This window comes from Patagioenas fasciata, chromosome 11 (assembly GCF_037038585.1).
Source record: "Patagioenas fasciata isolate bPatFas1 chromosome 11, bPatFas1.hap1, whole genome shotgun sequence".
NCBI lineage: Eukaryota > Metazoa > Chordata > Aves > Columbiformes > Columbidae > Patagioenas > Patagioenas fasciata.
This window is the reverse complement of record NC_092530.1, coordinates 20,406,645-20,431,152: the sequence shown is the minus strand read 5'-3', so window position 1 is coordinate 20,431,152 and position 24,508 is coordinate 20,406,645. Positions and strand designations below refer to the sequence as shown.

The 24,508-nt window shown below is 45.6% G+C and overlaps 1 protein-coding gene across 8 annotated transcripts in view; it reads right to left on the bottom strand.

Moving 5' to 3' along the window:
- DOCK11 (dedicator of cytokinesis 11) overlaps nucleotides 1-24,508 on the bottom strand; it is an 83,026-nt gene that overhangs the window by 18,207 nt on the left and 40,311 nt on the right. For 4 of the 8 annotated variants that reach the window (XM_071813549.1, XM_071813544.1, XM_071813545.1 and 1 more), the window contains exons 24-44: nucleotides 24,034-24,152; nucleotides 21,778-21,847; nucleotides 21,575-21,700; nucleotides 20,955-21,026; nucleotides 20,350-20,496; nucleotides 19,770-19,853; nucleotides 19,248-19,359; nucleotides 17,616-17,654; nucleotides 15,946-16,124; nucleotides 13,784-13,900; nucleotides 13,003-13,078; nucleotides 12,598-12,701; nucleotides 10,533-10,644; nucleotides 10,304-10,370; nucleotides 9,473-9,520; nucleotides 9,199-9,270; nucleotides 8,823-8,965; nucleotides 8,037-8,152; nucleotides 6,093-6,230; nucleotides 871-1,053; nucleotides 112-225 (exon numbers count right to left, since the gene is read on the bottom strand). In XM_071813549.1, the coding sequence (XP_071669650.1) occupies nucleotides 112-225; nucleotides 871-1,053; nucleotides 6,093-6,230; nucleotides 8,037-8,152; nucleotides 8,823-8,965; nucleotides 9,199-9,270; nucleotides 9,473-9,520; nucleotides 10,304-10,370; nucleotides 10,533-10,644; nucleotides 12,598-12,701; nucleotides 13,003-13,078; nucleotides 13,784-13,900; nucleotides 15,946-16,124; nucleotides 17,616-17,654; nucleotides 19,248-19,359; nucleotides 19,770-19,853; nucleotides 20,350-20,496; nucleotides 20,955-21,026; nucleotides 21,575-21,700; nucleotides 21,778-21,847; nucleotides 24,034-24,152 (2,238 nt within the window). The remainder of the gene's footprint in view (nucleotides 1-111; nucleotides 226-870; nucleotides 1,054-6,092; nucleotides 6,231-8,036; nucleotides 8,153-8,822; nucleotides 8,966-9,198; nucleotides 9,271-9,472; nucleotides 9,521-10,303; nucleotides 10,371-10,532; nucleotides 10,645-12,597; nucleotides 12,702-13,002; nucleotides 13,079-13,783; nucleotides 13,901-15,945; nucleotides 16,125-17,615; nucleotides 17,655-19,247; nucleotides 19,360-19,769; nucleotides 19,854-20,349; nucleotides 20,497-20,954; nucleotides 21,027-21,574; nucleotides 21,701-21,777; nucleotides 21,848-24,033; nucleotides 24,153-24,508) is intronic. The other 4 variants (XM_071813548.1, XM_071813550.1, XM_065846067.2 and 1 more) reach the window with 3 other exon arrangements.

Genomic DNA, 24,508 nt, shown 5'->3' with positions numbered 1-24,508 from the left:
ATCCTAGTTCCAATCATTAGCCTTACCCTTAAACATGATTTCCTTGAGTGCATCTTCAGTCTTACGTTAATGGATGATAGCACATAATGTGATTTAACATCTCCAACTTACCTTCATAGGCCTGTCACTGTTTGCAAAGTTGTTAATGATGAGCAAGGAGTCCTGAAACCTTGTCCCACCGCTGAGTGCCACATCTGCTATTAATTGGCTCACTGCAATTATTATCTGTTGGGACAGGGTAGGCGCTTTAAATGAGTCCTGACATAAAACACTCATTGGAAAACATCACATCTTTCCCACAACGTAAGCAACTATTGTTGTTGGCTTTGCTGTCACATCTCACAAGGTTGAATACTCCCCAGAGGACAAAACTGCTTTGCTGAACAGCAGCTTCACAGATTTAACAATATAACAACCGTAATACAAATCCCTATTTGTATATTAGTTACCTTCTTCCATGATTCGTTACAACCCAGACAGTATTCATCTGCTCCACCAGGTATCTAAATTTGCTTCAAAAAAGACAAAGCTGCAAAAGCAGCTCCAGAAAAATCCCTCCTCCTGCCTCAAAGGCAGCTCTTCTTGCCATCCCTTCCACCCCATCCCGGCCAGCCGCTGGGAAACAAATGTGTCTTGTATCTGTGATTCCAAGGACTCGACAGCTTGGAGTACTTGATAGCAGTGTATTTTGCCCAAAGGGCCCTGGGCCAATCACTGGAAACAGGAATTAGGCAAAGCCTGGAAATCAAGAGGATTTTTGTCCATATAACAGTAAGATCCTCTGCAGATAGGAGGTGACATAGTTATACTGGTGTATCTGTTCACTAGGTCTGAGGCATCTTGCTCTCTACCTTTTCCCTGGTCACTGACCTGAAGATGGGTTCTCAGAAATGTTTTCCTTTTGGTGAACTCAAAGTTATTTCTCATCAGGAGATAGAGCAGAGCAGAGGCTTCATTCCTTGTAGAGGACACCTTGGAAGTGCAGCACTTCAGGATCTCGTAGCAGAGGGCAGCGCACATGTTCACCCTTCCCTTGAAAAACGCTGAAGGAAACTTCAGAAAAGGCACGCAAATATTAGAAAATACATCATAAAATTACATCCACAGGACAACACACGGGGCTCCAGCCTGGACAGCCTAAATAAAGATTCTGTCAAAGTTTTGAGCTTGAAAGTATTTGTGAGAATGAATTTGGGGCCTATTTTTAACATTGTTTCCTAGAGCAAGGAGAACTTTGCTGTCACAGTTTTGGGGATGTGCTTGTGTATGTCCACATATCCGCCCCCCAACAACTTTTGGGTTCAATGGCAAATTCTCACCAACTTGGACAGACAAAAGTTTTACGTTCTTACAAAAGTCACAAACAATGGCAGTGGGGCAGAGAGGAGAGGTCCCACGGACATTCCCACCAAAGGCTACCATCTAGCACACCAGAAAATCCACCAGAGCCCACCCAGAAGTCCAACCCCACCAGGAAACATGACCTATGATACTTGCACAGCTACTTCCATGCATCCCTACAAAAAAGCCTAAAATCATGACTTCCTTCAGGAATGCAAACAAGAGACTTGCTTGTCCCAGAGAGTCTAAAATACACAGTGACCTGTCCTGGCCCTCCAGATGGACCTGCGCCTAGGGAGTAGCAAGACCAAGCCAAGCTGCATTGTGAGCTGCCTCAGCTAGCAACAGGGCTCAGAGAGTTGCATCAGGGTGAAGAAAAGCAGAAGGGGAAGATCAGCACCTCATACTGCCATAGCACATCTATCACCTTACCAAACACCTACTTCCAAGCATGTCTGCAGAGGCAAGCTCAGCTGTGCCCGAAAAGCAGACAGCTGCAGCAGTGCCCAGTCCTGGCAGGCAGCAGCCACCATGCAAGGCTCGCTGAAGCCGGGGACCGCCAACATGCATCTGTCTGGCCGTGGTCATGAGTGGTGGCTGGCGGGGAGGGGGCACTGCACTTGGCTTCCTTCCACCCTCGCCGCAGTGGGCTGGGTGTAGGGAAGCAGAACAAGGAAGGGTTTTGTGCTGGCATGCAGCCACATCCACAGCCACCGCAGGGACCTGGCTGGAGAGGGGTGATGCTAACACCTCCCAGAGGGAGAAGAGGCTGCTCGGGCATCACACAGCAGCACTCAGCTCCCTCTGCTGCAGCTGAGGACCAGCCCCGAGGGAATTTCCTGGCACAGAGAGGTAACAGAGGCAACCATGCGTTTTGTCCATTCAGGGCAGAGATGTGCTCCATTCACTCAAGAGCTAATGGTCCTCGTAGCACACAGCCCATGAGCCGCTACTATCTGCCCCACTACCTTCTCCCCATAGGAGATGACAGTAAATACTGTCAAGAGTATTCACTCACATCTTCCAAGTCAGAGCCTGGAGCTGTTGTGGTGACCCTCTACTCCTTGCATTAAGTATATTTGATTCAGAAAAGCTATGGTACTACTGGGGCTACCACCACGGTGTGCTGGTGAGAGAGTCTCAAAACAGGAATCTAGAAGCTATAGCTAATGAGACTATACTGTTGGGATTACACTGAGCCACACAGGTTTCAAGCCAGTAGGAAGACACTGCACAAATATTTGGTGTTCACTGCCTGCTGCCAAAAATATTTTCAGAAAAAAAAAAGGGAGAAAGAAAAGAAGCAAATAAACATCTTAGTAACACACAGCTAAGAGGATCCTGTGTGCACTGGGGAAAGGAGAAATTAAGTAATTGCTGCCTGTCTGTAGTGCAATCCTTTTCCCATAGTGAGATGGAGTCACAGTCAGCACTGGGATTATTAGCCCAGCCAGCACATGGACACCTACAAAGACATGGCTGGCACTTGCTCTCAGCAAGGACCACTGTTCACCTGCTGAGGGTTTTCAGACATTTCCAACCCAATGCAAGGGAGAAAAATTTTGTCTGGGAATCTGCTGCAGAAGAAGCTCAAAATCCCCCAATGCACACTCCCCTCCACACAGCACCAGCTCCGGGAAGAAAACCTGTGCCCTGTTCATAGGGAACCTGTGTCCCCAGCCAGCTGTCTTCTGGAGACCAAGCCAAGCAGATGCAACCACTGATGCCGGGTTCGGGGCGGCAGACCCAAGGGTGTTCGTTTGCCTGCCGGAGATCTGGCCAGGTGCTGCCTCTGGCTCTCCAGCTGGCAGGAGAACACGAGCTGGGAAGAGTTGAGAAACAGCATGTGTGGCGATGACTCTGCATGTGCTGGAGGAGCACGTTTCTGATCCAGCCCTGACGGGAAGGGCCAGAGCAGGAGTCAACACAGTGAGTAGCTCCCGAAGAGGCCGCAGCTCAGAAGGGACATGAGAGCAGGGCAGGCACAGTAGCAGACAGAACAGGCCAAGTGCCCTTCACAACTGCATGGGAGGCTGTACTGGTGCTGCGTCCTGAGAGCATCGGTGTCGAGGGAAAAGACAGCTTGGTATGGTCAGGGGAACTGCTGACAGGACAGAGAAAAGCATCTCAAATCAGCTGTTGCAGGAGAGGAGCAAGGCCCTGCTGCCTGGGTCCTTCAGGGTCTGGGATCTGTGACGCTTCTAACATGCCCTGCAAGTGCCAGTGCATGGAGGGATGCCAAGGCACGGAGCAGGCAGCTACATGGGGATTCCATCGTTTTCACATCCATGTGTCTGAGCTGTTCTTTAATTCAGTGCAAATTATCTTGGTCCCCTCCTCTGTGCAAGATTTCCTTCGTAACCCTTCATTTCAAGACCATTCGCAAGCACGTAAATACATAATAATCTCTAAGTTACGGTCTGAATGAAGGGTTTAAATGTTAAGAAAACTTAGGGTATAAAAACAAGAGCAATCTAGCTTTTGTTGCATATTCCTAGCTGGTAAAACAGAGATGGCTTCCTTCCCTAATTCCCAGCACACACGCATGCAAGCAGGATTCATTCCAAAAGCAAAACCAAACATGCAAGCAATTATAGACCTTGTTTGTTCTTTGCTTTCTTGTGACATTTCTGTTTTTTAAAGTCATTTGCCTATCAAGTAACCAGCTTTAATGCAGAAAGCAAGCTATTTTTAGGAAAGATTTTGGGATGCAGAATAAATCTCAGGAGTTTTTTCCCCTCCAGCAACCATTTACTGTGACCCTAGATAAGAGGGGGATTATTTTCCTTGTAATTATTAGCTACAAAAGGTCATAAAAATGACAAATTGTCCACTCTAGTTGTGTCAAAGGTATAACTCACTTTTGGTTTTCTTGTAGTTAACACTAATTTATAGCTAACAGTGATATGCAACGCAAAACAAAGCAGTGCAGCTTTTATAGTTCAAAACAAACTTGCGGAAAAACATGCCATCCTTGCACTTGTTGTGAAACACAGTGATCCCTCCGGCTATTTTATTGTCACTTTGGGCCTTAGAAAAGTCCTTCAGAGGACTTAAACGGAAGTTTGGGACTCATGTGGTTATGGAGTTAGCAAAGAAAACACTTCCTTATAGATACCATCTTCTGGGCTCATATCTTGCTTTTACAGAAGTGACACTGTGTCCTGTCATCCGGGAAATGTGAGAAATAAACTGAAATAATTCTTTCATATCTTTGAAGACCCACGATGGTAAATTCAGCGTGGATTGAGGCTGGCATAAATCCAAGAAAATGACCCCACTGCCTGTTCTTGCAGCAGCTAAGAATGCAGTTTGGGTTGCTGTCATTGGCATTTTGCAAAGCGAGCGTGGAATCGCTGACGGGCTCCAGGTTTTGAAGGCTGAAGGTGAGATCCAATTGAGCAGGTGTGCAGGTTTGGCTTCACATTCAAACAACCACACAAAATTTGCCAGGGAGGCAAGGAAGGTCTCTTATTCACTCTATGCACAAAACAAAGTATTTCTGGCTAAACAAACTTTAAACTAGTAAGGGGAAGAGATGTGCAGAGAGACTGCGTCTGAGTGGGGTGAGTGCAGGTCTGCATCAGGATGGATCTCAAGGTTAAGCAGATCACAGCAAGCAGAAAACTCAAAAGAAAGGTAGAGCAATAAACATGGATTGCAGTCTGTAGAAAAATGGAATGATTCCTGCCAGTGCTGGCTGCCCATCTGGCAGGCTTTAAGAAGCCCCATGGAAAAATACTTCATAGGGGACCATGCTGTCTGGAGCCAGACAGGTGCCTATAGCAAGACTTCTACATTTTCTGCTCCTCATGTGTGTGCTTAGGACAAACCAAAATTCAGCCCTAGACATACTCATACTGGCTCTTAGCTTTGCCGTGGAGTTATAGCAAAATGTACAGAGCACAGACTTTTTCCATCTTTGAAAAACAGTTTAGCAGTTTCTTTCCTTAGTCAGACTTTGCTTGACAACTCATGCGAGACCTCCCTTAAAAGTAACACACCACTGCTTATCATTGACATACTGTGCTCTGCCTGTCTGCAATCTCACACCACTTGGATCTACCTCATTAATGAAGTGTTGCACCCAAGTAATTGAGAGGTTTTAATCCATTTTGAATATATGATAACCGAGCAGCTTGGAAGGAATGGAGTTTGCATGTACATCTAGTCTCAAAAATGTACTTATGAGAAGTGGCAGGTTTTGAAATGCGCAAAGGGAAATGTCAGCAATAGCACCAGTCACTGCTCTTATGTGGTTACCTGTGGCTTTGACACTGCTCGAGCTCAGGGGATTAAACAGCCTCACTGTGTAACAGGGCTCCGAAAAGTGTAGAAAGAGGTTCAACCAGTAGTACTCTCTTTCAAACGCAATGGGAGAGGAGCAGCTTGTCAGTACAAGCATTATTCACGCAATAGCTTTGTCAGCAATACTGACAGTTTGGGGCAAAGATTCAAGAAGCACCAGCTTCTGGTCAGATACTAATCTTTAACAGCAGTTTCATGACCAAGGCAAGTGAAGCAATTCCTCATGATTTCTCCTTTTGTTTCCTGATACCCATCAAACAATAAATAATTGTTGAAATAAATAACTTAACCCAGGTTGGTTTTTAAATCCATGGAGAAATTGTTTTCTAAAACACATCTCCAAACTGCACAAAATATCAGTTTAACAGGAGTTTAAGCACACTGGTCTCTTCTGTCGTACCTATATAAATTCTCCTGCACCTTTGGAGTCATGTATTACGTACCTTACTAATGAAAGCTCTCAGCGAGGCAAACACATGCTTAAGAGCTGCTTCTGATTGTCCATTTTTGAGAAAAGCCAAATGAATATCAAAAACCTTTTTCATGAGCGGATTGTGGCCATCGTTGCTTAAAAGCTGGGTCTGGAAAGCAATGGGAGAATTTACTTTGCAGAAATGTTGTGCCCAAAGCTGGAAATGACAGAGATAATTTTGCATAATTAATCACATCAGTTCTTAAGGCAGATAAGGATCAGAGCCTTCAGTAGAAACATAACCAATAAATGTGGCAACCAGTACAAACTTACACTAGTTACTCAGATGATATTTCTCTGGCAGAGAATAGAACAAAAATATGTTACCACTTTTGCAACACTACTTCCAAACCCTAACTGAATATTCTGTACAACTTTCACTGGTTACCTAGAGTTATTTTAAATAAAACAGGCTGTTACCAACATAACTATCACGCTGTTTTTTCCGTTTCTTTATATTTGTCTCAACAAGTGTTTCATTTGCAGTCGAAAAGAGAGAGAGGAAAAAAAAACAACCTATCACATCTTTTCATTGGACAGATTTGCAGCTGCAGTAAGTCAGTACACTTCACTTGGCTCCTGCGAAGTTTTGACAGTTTACACCTTTTGGAAATATGGTAAAGTGGAATTACTTGGAGAGGATTAATACAGCTTGGTGTCAGAGTTAATGTGCCTGCTGTCATCCTTGCAGTTGCTGCACAGGAAGCCTGGCACATCATGGCCACTCAACAAGGATGTGGATACCCCACATCAATAGGAGATCATAGTGCCCATCTCATTGCCAGCCCAAGCAATCCTCAGGTTTGTCTTTTGACATCCTGTAGACATCTTGTAGCAAGGTAAGATTAGGATCCACACTTTTTAACTGAACTCCTTTACTCTGGCAGTAAGAACAGCATCAGCACTTTTACTGCAGTACAGAGCACACTTTTGTGTGGTGACACTGTATGACCATAAAAGCAAAGCAGAAGCCCATTAAAGCGGAAGAGAATCCAGTCTATCCTGTGGTTTGAAAAATCACATTGTTTTGTGGTTGAGCATTATTCAAAAAGAGGCAACTGAGAAAACTGAGCAAGTTTTAGCTCTTGCACATAAATCCTTCTGCTGTTGCCAGACTTTTAAGGAGTAATTTAACATAGGCAACCAGGATGGCTTTTTTGCTCTGTAACAGAAGCAGAGGATATGATAACCTTTCTCTTCAGGTTGTTCAATCCATCTGAAAAATGCATCTCCATTGTGCTTACTCTGAAATCTAGAGTTGTTCTTGAGACACATTGCTATAATCAGGATTCCTCCAACCACACTTTGAGGGAGAGCTTTTCTGGAACAGTATTTCAGAATATTGCTGCCAGTCTGGGGTTCTCTTCATCATCAAGGCTTTGAGTCCTGTAGATGGCAATGACTGCAAGGAGTGTGAATCACTACATGGAAGAGGAGACTTCTACCAGTCCTACTGGTCCTGTCTGAACTGATAACAACAGCTGGAACACCTCAGCTCCAGAGACATTCATGCACAGCGATTCAAAGAAATCTGGGCCTCGCTTCTAGGTAATTTATGGTAGAAAACAGTGACTGTTCTAAGAATACTAGACCTTCATTTCCCTTTCCTCTAGTCCCTCCTTTCTGTATGAGGTACATTTCCTCTTACTCTATTTTTGTAATGCCTACACTCATGCTATAACATCCATGTAATTTTCACTGGTCTTGCAGTTTCGAAGAACATACGAGATTGCGTAAGTGCATAATTATTCTGAGATCCTGTAAAACACTCAGCATTTTGGAAAATAAGCTGCCAATTATTTGGTTTTGTAAAGCCTTCCATTATATGCCACTTCAGGAGAATGGCTCATGAAAATCTACACACGTACAGAAATACAGCACACTTTTCTACAATACTTTTGATTTCAATGCTGACCTTGAAACTCTGAGTGAAAAAAGAGATGGTGTCCAGAACTGTCAGGCACACTTCGGTGGCAATATTGCCCTCCAGTAACGCCTGGTGCACAATATCTGCTTCTGAGGTGCCTGCATCTGTGGATAGAAAGCAAATCAGGAGGAAACAGTGTTGAACAGTCCAGCTCTCACAAGATCTCAATGCTGATATGGATAAGGTTCCCCCACTCACACTTCACTGAGTTTGGGAGATGAGGTAAAATAGCAAGATGCTGAATTTGCCAGCTACATTAACAGAGGCTGTATCAGCCTGATGCCAGCCAAGAAAACCAGTATTTGTACTTCCCCTTAATCTCACTGTGTTTAAAGCCAGACAGAGAACGGGGTGTCCAGGTTGCATCCACAGAGGGAAAATGGCAAGGTGCCTCAATGGGATAAAACTCACCCATGTGAAGAGGCTCAAAGCAGATCCTGGCCCAGGTGTCTGCATGGGGCAGCTCTCCTGCCTGCCCTGCTCACTACCCAAACCAAGGCATTGCCTACACACACCCCCAGCCAAGGAGCTGAGCCGAGGCAGGCAAGAGGAAAAAGTCACACAACTCCTAAATCCCAGGGGTGATTTTTAAGGGGCTGGGTCAAATCTTTCTGGTGAACCAATCTAGGGATGCTGTAGGGAAGAGCAGTGACCACTGTAATTCTGCAGAGTTTCAGTATCTCGAATCAATAAGCAGCATGCAGAAAATGGCTACATGCAGCTTTCAGTGGGCTAATTATACTCCACGGTCCCACCTCGCTCTTCTGTACGTACTGTGGTTGAGTGTGAAGGAGGTCTCCAAACTGCCCAGATGCTGGAGCCGCACCTGCATCCCCCCAGCTCTGCTGCGGAGCGCTGGCATCGTCTGGGATTTCCTATCAGTTCCTGTGTGCTTGGATAACCAGGCATCATGCACCCTGCAAGGGGAAGCGAAGACTGCGGGTTTGGACGAGCAGCAGCGGCCACACCACAACAGGATTACAGGAGGCACCAGGATGGAAACCTGGCCTCCCTCCAACGCAGTGATCTGGTTTATCCTGGACAATCCCAGCGGGAATGACCAAGCTACCCTGCCTGTGCCAGACGGTCCTAGAGCTAACGAAAGAGCAGTGCTGCTGCTCGGGGAGCAGAGATGTAGCTGGTGTCTCACCTGCAGCTGGCTGGGGGGGACACTGCCAACCTGCAACCGGGAGCGCGTGGGCCTGGGGGACTCATGCAGGAGCTGGAGGGGAGGGAAGGGGCAGGGTGCTAGGGTGAGGGGACTCTGCTGGCAGCATGGTGCTGAGCAGAGTCCCAGCCCCGCAGGTTTCCTGCCTGTGTGGGTTCACCCGGTGTGATTGTGCACACTCCCTTCCTGCCCTGGCTGTGGCAGGGAGCACAGGGATGGCCCCCCTACCTCAGCCCCGGGTGGAAGAATACAGTACCTGGCAATATTTCTCTTCCCCACATATCTGAAGTGAAATAAACACACCCTAGAAAGAAAATAAAATATGTATCTGTTAAAGATCTTGCAGATCAGGAATGATCCAGAACACAGGACATGGGGTAATGGTTTTAAACTAAAAGAGAGGAGATTCAGACTAAACACGAGGAAGAAATTTATTATAATGAGGTTAGTAAAACACTGGCCCAGGTTTCCCAGAGAGGTGGTAGACGCCCCATCCCTGGAAACATCCCAGGCCGGGCTGGACTCTGAGCAACCTGATCTGGGTGAAGACGTCCCTGCTCATGGCAGGGGGGTTGGACTAGATGGGCTTTGAAAGTCCCTTCCAACCCAAACTGTTCTATGATTCTGTGATTTAAAATCTACCCTATCCTTGTCTGCAGACACACTCCTCCATGTATGAGTTTGGGGTTTGTATTTACAAGGCACTTGACTCACACTCTTGGTTTCCAAACCCTATGGCTCACCCCTGTCTCCTCTCCCCTCTGTTCCATCAACCTGGCTGCAAAGCACAGGTTGTGCTGGTTATAGCAAGAGGGTGGGCCACGAGCCCTGCTCATCCTGGGTGTGGGGACACCTTCTGCAAAGCCTGGACTGAGCACAGGACACTGCCACTTCACTGTGTTCCCTCCATATACACCTCTTTCTCCTCAGAAGGAGGAAGAGCATTTCATTACATCCTGCCAGACACCTCTCATGCTGCCCAGGGACCATGTGTACCCAGCGAAGCACATCACTTTCATTGCTTTTTCTTGGCCAGTGCTGCTCACACAAAGGTGCAGTATTTGAATTTCAGCCTCATGATACTCACTCCAAAAGCACAAGGACATTGATCAGCTCCTGGTGTGAGAATTTGTTCCAGTAAGCTAAAAGAGTATCTGAAAGAAAAAAAAAAAAAAGAAGAAAATAAATATAAACCAACAAACAAACAGTGCACTGAGATTTAAAAAAAAAAATGAACATAGGACCTTATAGACCAAAACTGCCAGTGATGGTTTCTTGTCTTTCTGGCTGCCCCGCAGTGAGCAGGAGCCACCCACCTTCAGAAATCATCTTCACAATGTAGAGGTAGCACATCAGGAGCGTTCGGATCTCAAACTGGTCCAGGCGGCTGCAGTGTGACACGCTGCTTCTTGTGGAGCTTCTGCGGACCTAAAGGCAGAGGAATGTGATGCAGGGGCCGGTGGCCCTGAGTGCATGGGCGCAGCAAACCCGGCACACACCAGATGCGCCAGCATTCCTCCTGTCCCCCGACATCTGCACCATGTGTGACATGCTTTGAAGACATCTCAACTTTCAGGGTTGCTGCCCATCTGGTGATGGGCACTTGGGAAAGCTGGACACATGGCCGAACACTTCTCTGCCCCAAGAAAAATGTCTGGGCAGAGGATGCTACGTTATCCAGCGAAACACACGGCAGCCCTGCTTTCACTTCCCCTCCTCTTTGCACTGCCTAAGCTCCCAGATATTTTTGAAATCAATTCTTGTCAAACAAAATAGTTCATTAGCTGTCACAGTTTAAAGCAAGAATCTAACTTCTTGTTAAAATGTCAGTTATTAAAAAGCCTGGAAATTTCAGCTTAAGAACTTTTTCTTTTCTCCTGATTTTTGGAAGTGTGTCTTGTTTTTCCTCCTGCTTAGCGACTTAGACAAAGATAAGTGAAATCCTGCTGGTAAGTCAATCTGTGTGGGAAAGGCTTGGGCATTGTGTGGTGGGAAACACAGCTTCTAAAGCTTTACCATTTTTTTTGCATTCTCTGTGCTCACCCTAGCTGAATCCTCCAGCAAATGGATACAATTAAGCTCTAAGCAGGACGCTTCTCTTAAAGCTGTGGCTCACATGTCTGGAGAAGGATCCACAGATCTTATTTGTTGTTTATTCTGAGACAAGCTGTAGATATGAGTCATAATCCAACAGAATTAAACATTCAGCTTAGAGCTTGAGATACAGTGCTATAGCCAGAACTTTGCTGTTGACCATGCCAAAGTATCAAGTCAGCACACAACTCACTCCAGTGGAACAAGCGATAAGCAATGTGTCTGCCTCTGCAGAGCAGTGTTAAAACTGTGCTCCTCCACAGGGCATTGCTTTTCCATGGTTTTGTGGATATTACAAACCGTAACAGAAAAGCTGTTTTGAAGAGCTCTGAAAAACATGTCTTCAAGGACACAGAAGAGGCTGCATAGCTGTGGAAAGAGCTGAGCTGCAAGCAACAACGTTTTCTGCAAACCCAGCCAGGTGTTGGTGCCAGCAGGGTTGAAGCATATGCTCAGAGATTTGCTGAATATGAACAGTTTGATAGTCAAGTGTTTGGCTATACTTGGGTCTTGTAGCTTCGTGATTCATGTGGGAGAGCTTGGAAGGCCCCACCTCTCCTAAGCCTGTCAGAACAAAGCCAGCAGGAGCCCAGATAATCTTTGCCTTGCTTGTTGTAGGGGCCAAAGTTTTTAAAGATGCATCAATGATTCATGCCAACCCAAGACATCTGGAAAGCGCCTTGAGGAAAACCAGGGGCTGGTCTGCACAAATACCTGATTTCCATGCCTACAATCTGCCAACAAGCAGAGTACACGCTGTTTGAACAGTGGGCTCAGAGCTCTTTGTGATGTGACCGCAGTCTCCTTGTGCCAGTTTGGGGCAGTGGTTATTAGCCTGTGGTGATTCTCCTACAAATAACTCATCTTCTCTTAAGTCAGTGGCCACTGTCAATCTTACATCATGGTGCTTTACCTCCCAGCTGTGTGTGGAAACCAGTTCCCAGCACTGCACGCTGGGCACTGGCCAAGCTGAGACCCATCCACGCACAAGGACTGTGGATAAACACACCATGGGAGCAGAGATTTTCCCCACGGATTTTGCCTTTCATCTTTGATAAGTAATTTGTCGACAGTTATATTTTTGTCTCAGAGATGTTTGAAGAGAGAAAGCATACCAGACCCCTGAGTCTGACCTCCTCTGTTAAACACGAATCTCGCCAAACAGAGGCATTTATAAGCTGGCCTTTGAGAGCATTACCACAGCAAACTCCTTTTCCCTCCCCTTATTTAGCACAGCCCACAGACCGGTGCAGTGAACACCATTCTTTCTAACCCCAGATACGTTACATTTTCACTCTGATCTGGCGAACTGGTCACCCCCTCTGAGTTCAGGGATCCTTTCGAGTCCTCTCGTTTTATTGCATGGCCATTTGGAAGTGCTGCTCCACTGGCTGGGAAAAAAAACAAACCCCACAATTAACCCCTTTGCAGCTGCACTCTTCAGCGCATCACCGACAGCATCAGACAGCACAGACAGGGATTGCCTAAACCCCATGTCGAAAGCTGATTAATCTTGAAAGGACAACTGCGGTGTCACCGTGTTTGGGGAAAAGCATACAGACTCCAAGAGGTCTTCTGACAGATGGTTATTTCAGGTTTCAGGTAATGGGTCTTGAGGGCTGGTAATAGTTACTTTCAAATAGGTATGTTAAAAATAAATGGGAAAGTTAAAGTTTAGAAAAATTAATTTACCTGGATCTTTGTCTGCAATCAGGCTGGATCTGTTTGATGGGGATGCAAAACTGCACATGAATTCATCCCTGGATGTCTATAAAGCAATATAAGATTTTTGTGACCAATGAAAGATAACACCTATTCTCATATAGAAGAGAATAATGAAATTAAAAAAGGTGAATCAGAGCAGCTTCTAAAAAACAGATGAAAAAAATCTGTTTTCTTTCCACCATAACAAGGAGACAAATGACTTGGGGAGGAATACAAAGAATAGCAGAACATATTAAAGTAAGTCATAGTAGCCTTTTGCCTTTTGTTTTTCACCATTTGAGTTGAAATTTTGAATTGTTTTTTTCTCAAATGCCTGTTGTTGTTGTTGTTTTGCCCAGAACAAGGTGGAACAAAGTCCAGTCTGCAAGGCTAAGCCTGCCTGGGAACCACACACAGCCCTCAGGCAGAGGCAGCTCCCCTGATCAGCTGCTGGAGTCCCAGCCTGAGCCCTGTTGCAACTCATTGCACTTGGAGGGACCTACCACGCCTGATAGTATTAGCCATACCATAAAGGAACACGTTAAACGACAGCAAGGAAAAGGGGGCAGTGCCCAGTGCTACAGACAGAACAAAGTCACCGGAAAAGCCAAATTAAAAGAAACAAGTACATTTTGGGGCTGTGGGGAGAAGAAAAACACACTTATTTCTGCAGCTGAGCCTGGCTGTGGGCAGTGGAAGTCGCACAGGGGTGTGCGGGGAGAGGAGGATGGAGTAGGAGGGCAAAGAGGCTTCGCTGGGCTTTACTCACGGGGCTGGAGGCGGCGGCGCAGGAGTAGAGAGCCTCACGGCTGGCCACGCGCTGCAGGTTCTCCAGCAGCAGCCCGAACAGCGGCAGGTACAGCTGGGCTATTTTTGCCTGCTGGTTCTGAAAAAAGACAGGGAGAAAAATGTAGGTAAGAGCCCAGGCTTTCAATAGGGTAAAAGGTGGAAAATCTGGAGCCAAAACATATATATATATATATTTTTTTTTTTTTTTGTTACACACTTTATAGGGTGTCTGAGGATGTGAATTGGCTTGGCTTCTCATCTCCACTTTCAGAGCTGCCAGGTAGGTATTACCCTTCTAGCAGCAAGCTTGGGGCATTCAGAGCTTTTGGGAGCTGAATAACATTCTCAGTCATACAGGGTGTGTGACAAACTAAATCCCAGATTTCCTAACTCTTTGACAGGCACTTCGCTCACATGGCTTGATTGTCAAGTGCAACACTCAAGAGCAATGAAATAAAAACATTTGCTCCTTGCCTAGTGCTGGCTATTGCTTCCAGTCAGGAATTCTCCATAGCAAATGCTTCTAGGTAAAACAGTTTGTAGGAACAGATTAATTTGAATTAACTGATATAGATCAAAACTGGACAGGGTTGGCATGACACAGGGCTCTCTAATATCCACTTCTCTTTTGTTAAAAATTTGTTATTCTGGACTTGATAGAAAGGTTAAAAAAATAAAGGTTTATGAATTGAATTACATGTTTTAACTGATATGAGAGTTCAGTTTTTTCTTCTGATTCAGTATGATAAAAGATTAAAGAAATATTGAAAATGCCCAGGGGTTGAAAAAACCCTCTCTCAGCCATTGATGGAGCTGGGGTTTCCTTGGCTGGGGTGAGACTGCAGCACCAGACCCTGCCACGCTCAGCTTGTCCTGTCCGTGACATCGTTTTTTCACTTTGGTGTCTTGGGACACCAGCTGAGCATCCTGCCCCGGCTCCGGGCAGTTTCCTGCTTATGCAGCCAGGAGTACAACACATGTACAAAAATCCAGAGGGACAATTTTAAAGCCAGTGGTGTTTTTGACGAGGCAAGAATTGTGCTGCATAGCGAGGGGGCAAACAGCTCCTGAATTAGTGTGAGGGTTTTCAGGCACCCAGGAGCGCAGAAATAGGCTGCCTCTGCCTCAGTCTTGACAGAGAGCTGGGAAATCTCTCCTTAAAGATCAAGTCTTGCCAACTACCACAGGTTGCAGCTTTGTTTCCAGGCAGTGCAAGTCACTGAGGATCCTCATGGCAGAGAAAAGCAAGTCCAGCTCCTGCTCAGCCCTTCCAAACAGGCAGAGAAGGAAGAAAATGAGAGGAGGAGAGGAGAAGAGGAGGAAAGAGGAGAGAAGAGGAGGGGAGCTCTGAGTCCATGCAAAAGGCAGGAGTCCAGGGCACATTTGGGTCACTTCTCCCACCCTTTGTGTCCAGGAGGCTACCCACATTCCCAGATAAATCCCAGGAATAGAGCACACTAGGAGCAATTCAAAGAGTTGAACTCTAGACAGGCATGTTTTCAGCCTAGAGCAAGGACAGGTAGTGTCTGCACAGAGAGCTCAGCCCTTTCAAGGACATGGGTCAGCAGAGAGCAGCATCAAGAAAGAAAACAAACACAACCCCAGGCTCTTTCAGCATCACCACACACTGAGCCTCCGACCAAAGAAGGCTGAAAGTTACCCAGCAGACACCCTGCATCTCATGAGAATCCACAGATCCTCTCTTCTGATTCACTAATTAGTAAAACATGCAGCTGACTTGTAACAGGAATCAGTCCTGTTTCCTAATTATAGCATATTAATGCAGGATATTAATTTAAGTCCAAGACCAGAAGAACATTGATGTTGCTTAATTTTGTTGAACAGCCTCTTGGCTAATGCCACTTTCAAGTTCCTTAATGGCTCAGGGTTTTATTATCTAAATGCTCTGCATAAACAAGAGTGCTGCAGTTCTCTGATGGCATTGTTTGTGTTCCTACATCACTTCTCAGAGCTATTACTGTAATGCCATAACAATCAGTTACTTACAACAGTTCCCTAAAAAATAAAGAGAATACCCTTGGTGTACCACACAAGATCTAAAAGTCTGACACATGCTTCTTTTTTTTTTTTTTTACAAAATTCAATAATATTACGTTTAAAAGCCAACAAAAAATGTCTGACCTTGTGCTGGTATCTGTTGTCGAAAGCATGCTTTATCAGGAGATTTTTTAGGACTGATATGGCTGTATATCTGATATCGTAGTTGTCCTGCAAGGCAACAGAAGCTTCTCTGAGAAGCATCCCCACCAGGAAATGATGCTTGCAATACTCATCAGTTAAGCTGTATTCAAGATTTACGTCTGAAAGAAACAGCAAGGCAATGGTTAAGTGAATCCAGGGATCTGTTCAGAGCAAGACATAATGGTCATGTAAGACAAAACAGTCTTCGAGTATGGTTCATCACTCTCTCTCCTACAGTGCACTGATCTTTTAATAAAGCCTGAACTGACTACAGTTTTCTCCACCACTGAGTTAAGTCATATCAAAGAACTTGGCATCTTCCAGCTAATTAATTTCAGTCCTCACCACTTCAGCAGCATCTAAATGAAGGATTTGTGCAGTGTGATGCTTTGCAAAGCGTAATGCTCTGAAGAGTAAAAGCCAGAGATGGATGAAACAGAAAAAGACGGTATGACTTACTGCCTGGGGGTTGCTTTGCTCCTGACTGAGGGTGATCCTGTAAATCCCCCAACTGCCCAGGCAGCGGAGGTGCTAATCCTCACAGAGCAGCTATGAGGGTGGTGATGGGCAGTGGAGATGGTTTTATCACAGTGGCCCAGCCCTGGCAGTGCCTCTGCAGCTTGCTCCACATCCTCTGTGCAATCTGCATTCCTTCTCACCAAGTCAGAGAGTAGAGTAGAGGCAAATACTCCTGCTGGCATGAGGGATGCAAACAAGGCTGTAGCAACAAGTGATCGCTACTGCATCCTCCGGCAGTTTGCACAGCCGGGCTTGCCAGCTCCAGAGAGGCAGGACAGGGTTCTGGGCAGCTGTTTGCCAGAAACTGTGAGACTCCCTCAGCTTCCCACCAGCAGATATTGAACAAAATCTCCTTAATAGCTGCACTGACTGCCAGGAGAAAGGCAGCTCAGTACCTAATGACCTTGGTTAACTTGTACCCTGCATCTCAGATTCAGGCTATATATGGTGATCAAAGGAGCGGCTGCTATGAGGGTAAGGTGTCATTTTCACTTGCCTGGATAATGCAGCAGAGAAGCGACAGAGACACAGATTTCAGCGCAGGGTGTGTGTGCACTTGGGCTGCTATGAATGACCTTGGCCTGACACCATTATCTCCATCAGGCAATCCATATGTCTAACCGGAACCACAACAGGCACCATTTGACTGTTGCATTTTGGCACTAAGCGTCCCAGAGGGACAACCCCAAAGTGACTTCTTCCCCTAAAGGGTACAAATGTTGTTTGGTCAGCTCAGACTTTTTGATTTTTTTAACAAAAGCCCACAGGTGTGAGACTATTTCTGTGCTAAGGCAGGATGCATACACACATCTTTGAATAATCCCAGCCAAAGGGTTCCAACAGCTCTGTGGCTGCAAAAGGTATTTTTAGGTTTGTTGATTCATAACTAGCATTTACTGGTTTGTGAAAGGCTGATTCAGAGGAAAGAGAAAGCAATCTGTAGCATTATCTAGCTTTCACTGTTAGTCATGTTAGCAAATGATTAAGTGTCACACATCATGGTTATCCCATTAGTTGGACGCAAGCTAGTTGATTGGAAGCTGCATGTTTAATTCTACATTAGATGATTCAGTGATCCCAGTTGGACCTACCTACTGAAGTGAACCGTTCCACAGCAAATGAAAAAAAATCTAATTCATGTGTAAAAAGAAAAGGGACAAATAAAAAGAGAGCAAAATAAACAGGAATAAGTAATGTTCTAAATCCTGGAGAAACGGGACAGAACATCATGTTTTAACATTATCCGTAAGGCTATTGCTTAACTCCTAGCTTCTGTCAATCTCTTGTTTTTTTTGCTATCGCACAATTGCAAAAACAGTTCTGTGCTGCTGGTTGTGATGTCAAGCTCGGTGGTTTGCTCTGGCTGATGAAATACACGTGTGCCCCAGGCAAGACAGCAGGGACACAGACCAGGAACCAGCCCTATTACTTGAGATGTTTCAGAGAAACTGCTCCAGGATGCAAAGCTCCAACTGATCAGGATGTGGTCACACGGATGTGCTCTGCCTCTGCTGCAGAAGCCCTCTTTACTCACCTTCCCGGGGGCTATTCCTTCTTTTCCCAGAAACAGAGTAGTAGGGAGCTGGCACATCCCCTTTCTTCATTCAAGTAAGCTGACAAAGGGGTGAGGCATGCCAGCAGGATATCTCCTCATCTCTGAGCATGCTGTCCCCTCTAATCACAGGTCTGTCCATAAAACCAGACAAGTTTGCAATGGAGATGCATCACTGCATGCCTCTGCTGGGCAGGCAGAGCACAGGCACCTCTGCAACCCGAGGACAGGCTGCTCTACTGTCAAGAGATGAGTGTGAATGACAGCTGCTATCGCTGTTCTAAAATATGCACCTAAAAAATAAAACCTCAACTGGTAGGTCCTAGTCACAGTAAAACACAGGTGAAAAGATGAGCTACTCTTACAGCTTTTCAGTTTAACCATCCCAAAATGCAAAGGTGAATGTTAACCAAGAAAGAGCATCCTCATGTTATGCCACTAGCAAGCAACAGGGAAGGACTATAGTTGTTTTTCTCTTTCTCAGCCTTTTCTAGCAGTGACTTTGTTAAATTATGCCAGGCAAGCAGCCAAACTGATGTAAGTGTAAGATTAGCAGCTGGTCCAGAAAGCTCTGAGTGGTCAGAAACATACCAAAATAAGGGAAACTTCACAGTTTGTGTTGCTTTTACCAACTGGATGTAAAAGGAACCACTGTGGGATTTGTATGGCTGCACTCTGAGGCACAACTAAATATCCCCTCACCTGCATCAGAATAAATCTGCTGGGTTTTCACACAGGGGAATCCCAAACGTCCCTCTCCTCTCTGGTATTTATATTGTCAGGCTATTAGTACCCAAACCTGGCAATCTTTACTGTATTTATCTAGCAGACATGAGAAATCAGGACCCAGAGAGAATCCCGTACTTCTCAGGGGATGCTGACACTCGTGGGAACAAAGGATTACACTTGCACAACTTGTGTATTTACTGAAATAGGGGTAATTTCTTTTGGATAGTCCCATGCAAACTTGAATATAGGAAATACTGAAAAAACTGACCTCATATCATTCTAGAGCAAAATTGAGTAAACCAGCCAGAATAGCATAGGTTACTGTAAATCAGGCTAACCAGGACCTAAATCTCCTTGACACCAAAACAGATTCCGTCTGGTCAGAAGCCATCAAGACTAATAAATTACAGCTCTCTAGCCAGTCTCTTGAGAAAGGACATACCTTGAACTCTTTGCAGCTTGGGCTTAGAAAAAGTCATTGGTAAGTTCAGAGGAATGTAGTGCTCGTGATTGCAAATGGTTTGAAGAAATTCAAACTTGTATTCAACCAGCAGCTGGGGAAAAAAAGAAGGAAGACAAACACAAACTATGTTTTCAGTTTGAATCTTTTGCTTCCAGTTGAATGTGTTTGTACAAGGATTGGGGAATCTAAATAGTGTTTGGTGAAACTCAGTAATAACTGGCAAATTTTTGTTTTGTTCCCACTAAGTGTCAGTGCATATGGCTGTCACTTGGGACTTCTTCACCTTTTTAATCTAGACTATTAACATATCTCTCCTTTAGTTCTGACTCTTTGCATTGTTTAAAGCTCTTGGCCCAGACAAAGAGGTCTCTGCCTCCAGAAGACTCTGCAAGAATAGTGTCTGAAAGGCCTCCAAGTGTCACATAAACCAATCACTACAGTGTTTTGATTGACGTACACATGTACAACTGCAAACCACTTTTCAAGAAACATACTGCTTACCTTAGGGTCTTTTGGGCTGAATCCCGAAATGTAATCATTTATCAAGTTAAAAACAAATCCTCTGTCCATAAAGGTCAAACAACGCTGGAGAAAACATAGCAACATGTGACCAATTGTTAAAAATAAAAGCAATCATCCTAAATCATCTCCATAGTACCATCCTTCCAGCAGCCAGATTTGATCCTCTGGACTGCTGCTGACTTTCCAAAACATACTTGATTCTGTTTCTCTGAAATTATTTGGATGACATCACTTAAGTCTCCAGTGGGCAACAGGAATACTTAAAAAGAGAGCATATGTATTTCTTTTCAGGTTTTGAACAGTTGCTAGGCATGACTGAAAACCCTAGATAATATATAGAGTATCACACTCTTAGAAAGAGAAGATTTCTTCCCTAGGAAGGTTTATGCCCTCCAGAGTTTTCATCATCTCTTCAGTTTCTTCCATGATGAAGCACAACCACATTTGTTTGCTTGCTGCTTATTTCTAATTGTTTGTGGTTTTGTTTGTTTGCAATTTTGTTTATTTGCTTGTCTTTTTCTTCTGATAAAAGCCTGGGAGAAGGAAATAAACTGCTGACCTTCAGGAAGTTGGCCAAGCTAAAGTTGACATTCCTGGACTCTTCAGGGATTTCATTATAGCGAATGGTCACATGAGGAATGATGGCGAGCAGCAAGGAATGCAGGGCGTGCTGGTAGGAGTCAGGGAACCGCTGGCCTCTGGGCAGCTGAAACCAAAAGCACGTCTCACACTCAGTGCTGCAAACAGCTGGGTAGAACCGCATGCAGGCACAAGTTCCTTTTAGCATTCGTTTATGTTATTTTTTAATAAAACATGGGCACAAATGAAGTACTGGCTGAAAGTGCAGTAGATAGTAACAGAGAAGGAGGCTGCACAAGCCCACTTTCACTCTTCCTCTTTTCACTCTCAACTGTAATTTAAAAGTTCCAGAACTCCAAATGCCTCGTGCAGCCATAAGGAGATCTGGAATTTTTAAATTACAGTTGAGAGTGGAAAGAGGAAGAAGGGAAAAGTAAAGTGGGGAAAAGGGAAGGATCTGGGTAGCTGTTCAGCTTTTGAAGGGTTTTTTTAAGTAACAAGTTACATAGTTTTTCAGACAAACTTTTGGAGGAGAGTTTGTTTGTGATGGCTCTGTAATGTAGCATCCAATAAATTTATTTTTACCTTGATTTTGTTTTCTTCCAGCAAGTACATTGCCATTGACTTCGCCAGTGCGTCAAAGAAAAACCATGAGTACTAGAATGAACAAAGAATACTATTATTTTTCTCAGCAGGATCAAACATGTTTGACGATGTGGGGAAACAGCAATGTGGGAGGGAAAACTCAAATTCAAATGGCATTTTTAAAGCACGGCTGAGCTTGCACAGGGGGCTTGGCATGGGTGCATTTGCAGGAGTCCTGCCAGTCTTGGGGTGGGAATAACAACATCCCCTCTGCACCCCAGTGTGCCCTGCAAGGAGCCAGCAGAGTTTGGAGTGCAATCCCTGTAAAGGCCCAGAGGGGCATAAACTCAGTGAGCCAGCCTCATGTGTGGCTCGGAGAAAACAGATAAAACTGGCAAAACGAAAAGCCCTTTGCTGTGCCATGAGCCTTAATACAGCCAAGTTCCCTGCAAGAATTAATCTCTGCTATAAGGGGAGAACCTCAAGGATGTGGATGTGAGGAGCTGTCCTGGTAGCTTTGCTCCTGAGGTGGGTTTGGATGGGTGGAAGTGTTGGGCTTTACGCCAGATCCCCTTTTCCTCCCTTGCACCCCTGGCAGCCAAGTGCTGCCAATACTTCACCTTGAGTAGCTTATTGATGGCTAGAAAGTCTGCTGACTGCTTCAGGATGGTGGCCATGGAAAGGACCAGGATTTCATGGGTCATCTTCGCCTGTGTGACACTGGGTTTCTCAGCTCGAAAGACGTACTGAGGCAAGAGGAACAGCGTTAGCAGTGTGCCTGCTCCCAACAGGGAGTTTTGCAGAGTGGTGTGTCATGACCGACCTTTATGAAGGAGCGCAAGTAGTGGTCTAGACCTTCTTCGTGGCACTTGGACACGATGTGCAGAAGAACCCTGAGGAGAAATGTGGTTTGTGTTCAGCACGCAATGTGAGGGCAAGTTCCTCCTGCTCAGGAAAGCAGATACCATCTGTGTCCTGTCCTATCCAACCCCAAAAGCCTCACTGCTGGCACAGCCTGATTTGCAGATAGCCAGTATTTGCTGGCTGGCATCCCTCACAGCTCCTGTGGCTGCCACAAGCACAGCCCCTCGACAGAGTGCTCGGAGCTGAAGTGCTGAAAGCCTCTTCTCCACTTTGGTACCAGACCAGGTGTCGCCCAGACCAGCTGGCTTCAGTGCTCCAGGCTCCCTGTGCAAGCAGCTGAGGTGGAGCATTCCTCTGGGGGGGACATATCCTCTTCTTTGGCCTGCCAGGATTAAAGCTGACAGCTACCTAAATTCACACTGCAGTGAACATTAGGGATCTGAATAGTGCTCAGGTGTTAGATAAGTCAAAACGAAAAATATTAAGTTAATCTGCTCTGCACTCCATTCTCTTTGGCGGCATCTATGGACCTGCTATATGGAGAACCAGCCCGTTTTCCCCTCCTGCACATACTGCAAATTCATCCACACCGTACGGCTGATCATGTGTTGAGTCCATTCTCACTGGGAGCCCTTTCCTAATGATGAAACAAGTGACAACTACCGTACTACCACACCAAGTCTGCAAAATGAACACAAAACCCTACAGAATCTCTGTTGAGAAGGGAAGAAAAAATTCTCCATCATTATTTAATTCTGGTATCTTCTTGCATCCCCTGAACATATTAATTTTGGAAGGCTCTTTTTTACTGAATTTGCAAAATTTGCTCCTTGTTACATGCACTGGATTTTTTTGGGGTTGTTGCCTTGCAGTTCACTCAGGACAGGCAGACCCTGGAGAACATGCCAGCCCTCTGGAAGCGCTCCAGGCTGCTGATGAAGGCAGCCAGCGCCTGGTTTCCCCAGCCAACGTTGGGGATTTACATTCCAGTCCCAGACAAAGGGAACAACAAACTATTACACATTGTCACAGACCTCACAGGCCAAACCACAGGGAGGAGCTTGCAAGTCATTTATCAGATAAATCAAGTTTTAAATTTTACTCTGAAAGACTGGATGAGAAAACAGTTGTCATTAAACAGAGAGCTACTGATAAACTGGAAAGCATCAGGCCAAACTTTGAAAAAATCTCTGGAAGTGAGGATGGGAGCTGGTTACCCAGCAGGTAGTGGGGGCCACTTGTTCCCCTGTCCTTGCCCTCTGCTGATTCAAGCCAAGTGGGATTAGAGTGCTCCACACAGGAGAAGTCTCCACAGCCTGCACTACATGGTATAGGACTGTGATTGCAATGGGCCCCACATCCCTGAGGGACCAGGGCTCAGGCTCCAGCCTTTGCTTTCATGGGAGTGAGATGCTTTTGGTAACATGGATGCACGGTGCCTCCTGGAGTCAGAGGAAGATCTCCATGGAGTGGCATCCAGCATCTCCCTTTACACTGCAGCACTTCATCAGGGATGAACCATGGGAGGAAGATGGATGTTTTAATGAGTGTATCCATCAGTTTAAGGGAAGGGGTGTCATGGCCAGAGCTAGGCAGCAAAGATACTTTTGCACCTCTTGCTCCCTTTGGGCCCTGCACAAGCCTGCAGACAGCAGAAGCTTTCTGTGGGGACCAGGCCCTGGTCGGTGCTGCCCTCTTGGGGCTGCAGGCACGGCAGAGCATCACTAAACAAACCTGCTTCTGGCTGTATGTTGTAAGCCAACACGGATGTAGTGGCTACTTGTACAGCATAATACACCCAGTGTCAGGGTATATTTAGTAATACTTCTGACACAGGGGGCTGGTGTGCAGGGATGAGACCAGTGCATCGCTCCCATCTGCAGCTGGGTTATGTCCGAGAGCTCTGAAGCCTTTTGACACCCCAGTAACTTGTCTTCTCACCCACAAACCGCTTTTCTTCGGAAAAACAAACCAGGATGACCTTTAAGGTACCACATTTTTTCCAATGCAGCTCTCAGGACAAGTGTCCCATGTTGCCCCAGATGTGCCAGGAGAAGCCAGCAGCTGGTGTTTCACAGCAAGGGAGCCAGCAGCAGTGGACAGGCAATGCTGCCACTTAGCACCTTGTACTGGGAAACCACACCCTGCTTTGCACTGTAGTTTGTGGCTTTGTGTTTGTAACTGGAGAAAACTGGATGGTTCACCAGATACTCACATGGTACAGTTGACAGCTACTTCATCTTCCTGGGTCACATTTGTAAGGACTCTAAATAGTTGCATAAGAATTACAGGTAGAAACTGAATCATTACTTGGATCTCCATGGCGTGCAAACACTAAAACAAATGTTCAAAACACACTTTTAGTTCAACATTTTGCAGATGTTAAATATTTACAGTGCACAGATATTTCTGTGGCAATAGGACAGGCATTAGCGAACGCTTCAGGGTGTGGGCTTCAGCCTATGAAAGGACAGGAGAACTCGGACCCATAGCAGCACTTGCTGCTTGCCCTCCAGCTGCCAGATCCCAGCTGCATGCCTTGGGGGAGCTACCTATATCACTCATGGCAGGTGTTAATCCTCCTATGAGTTAATTAGAGGCCACATGCTATTATTTGAGCCCAATAACCCAGAATTTAAGTCTGAAGTTTTGCTCCAAACTCTTCTCATCACTTGTGACAGTTCTCTGAA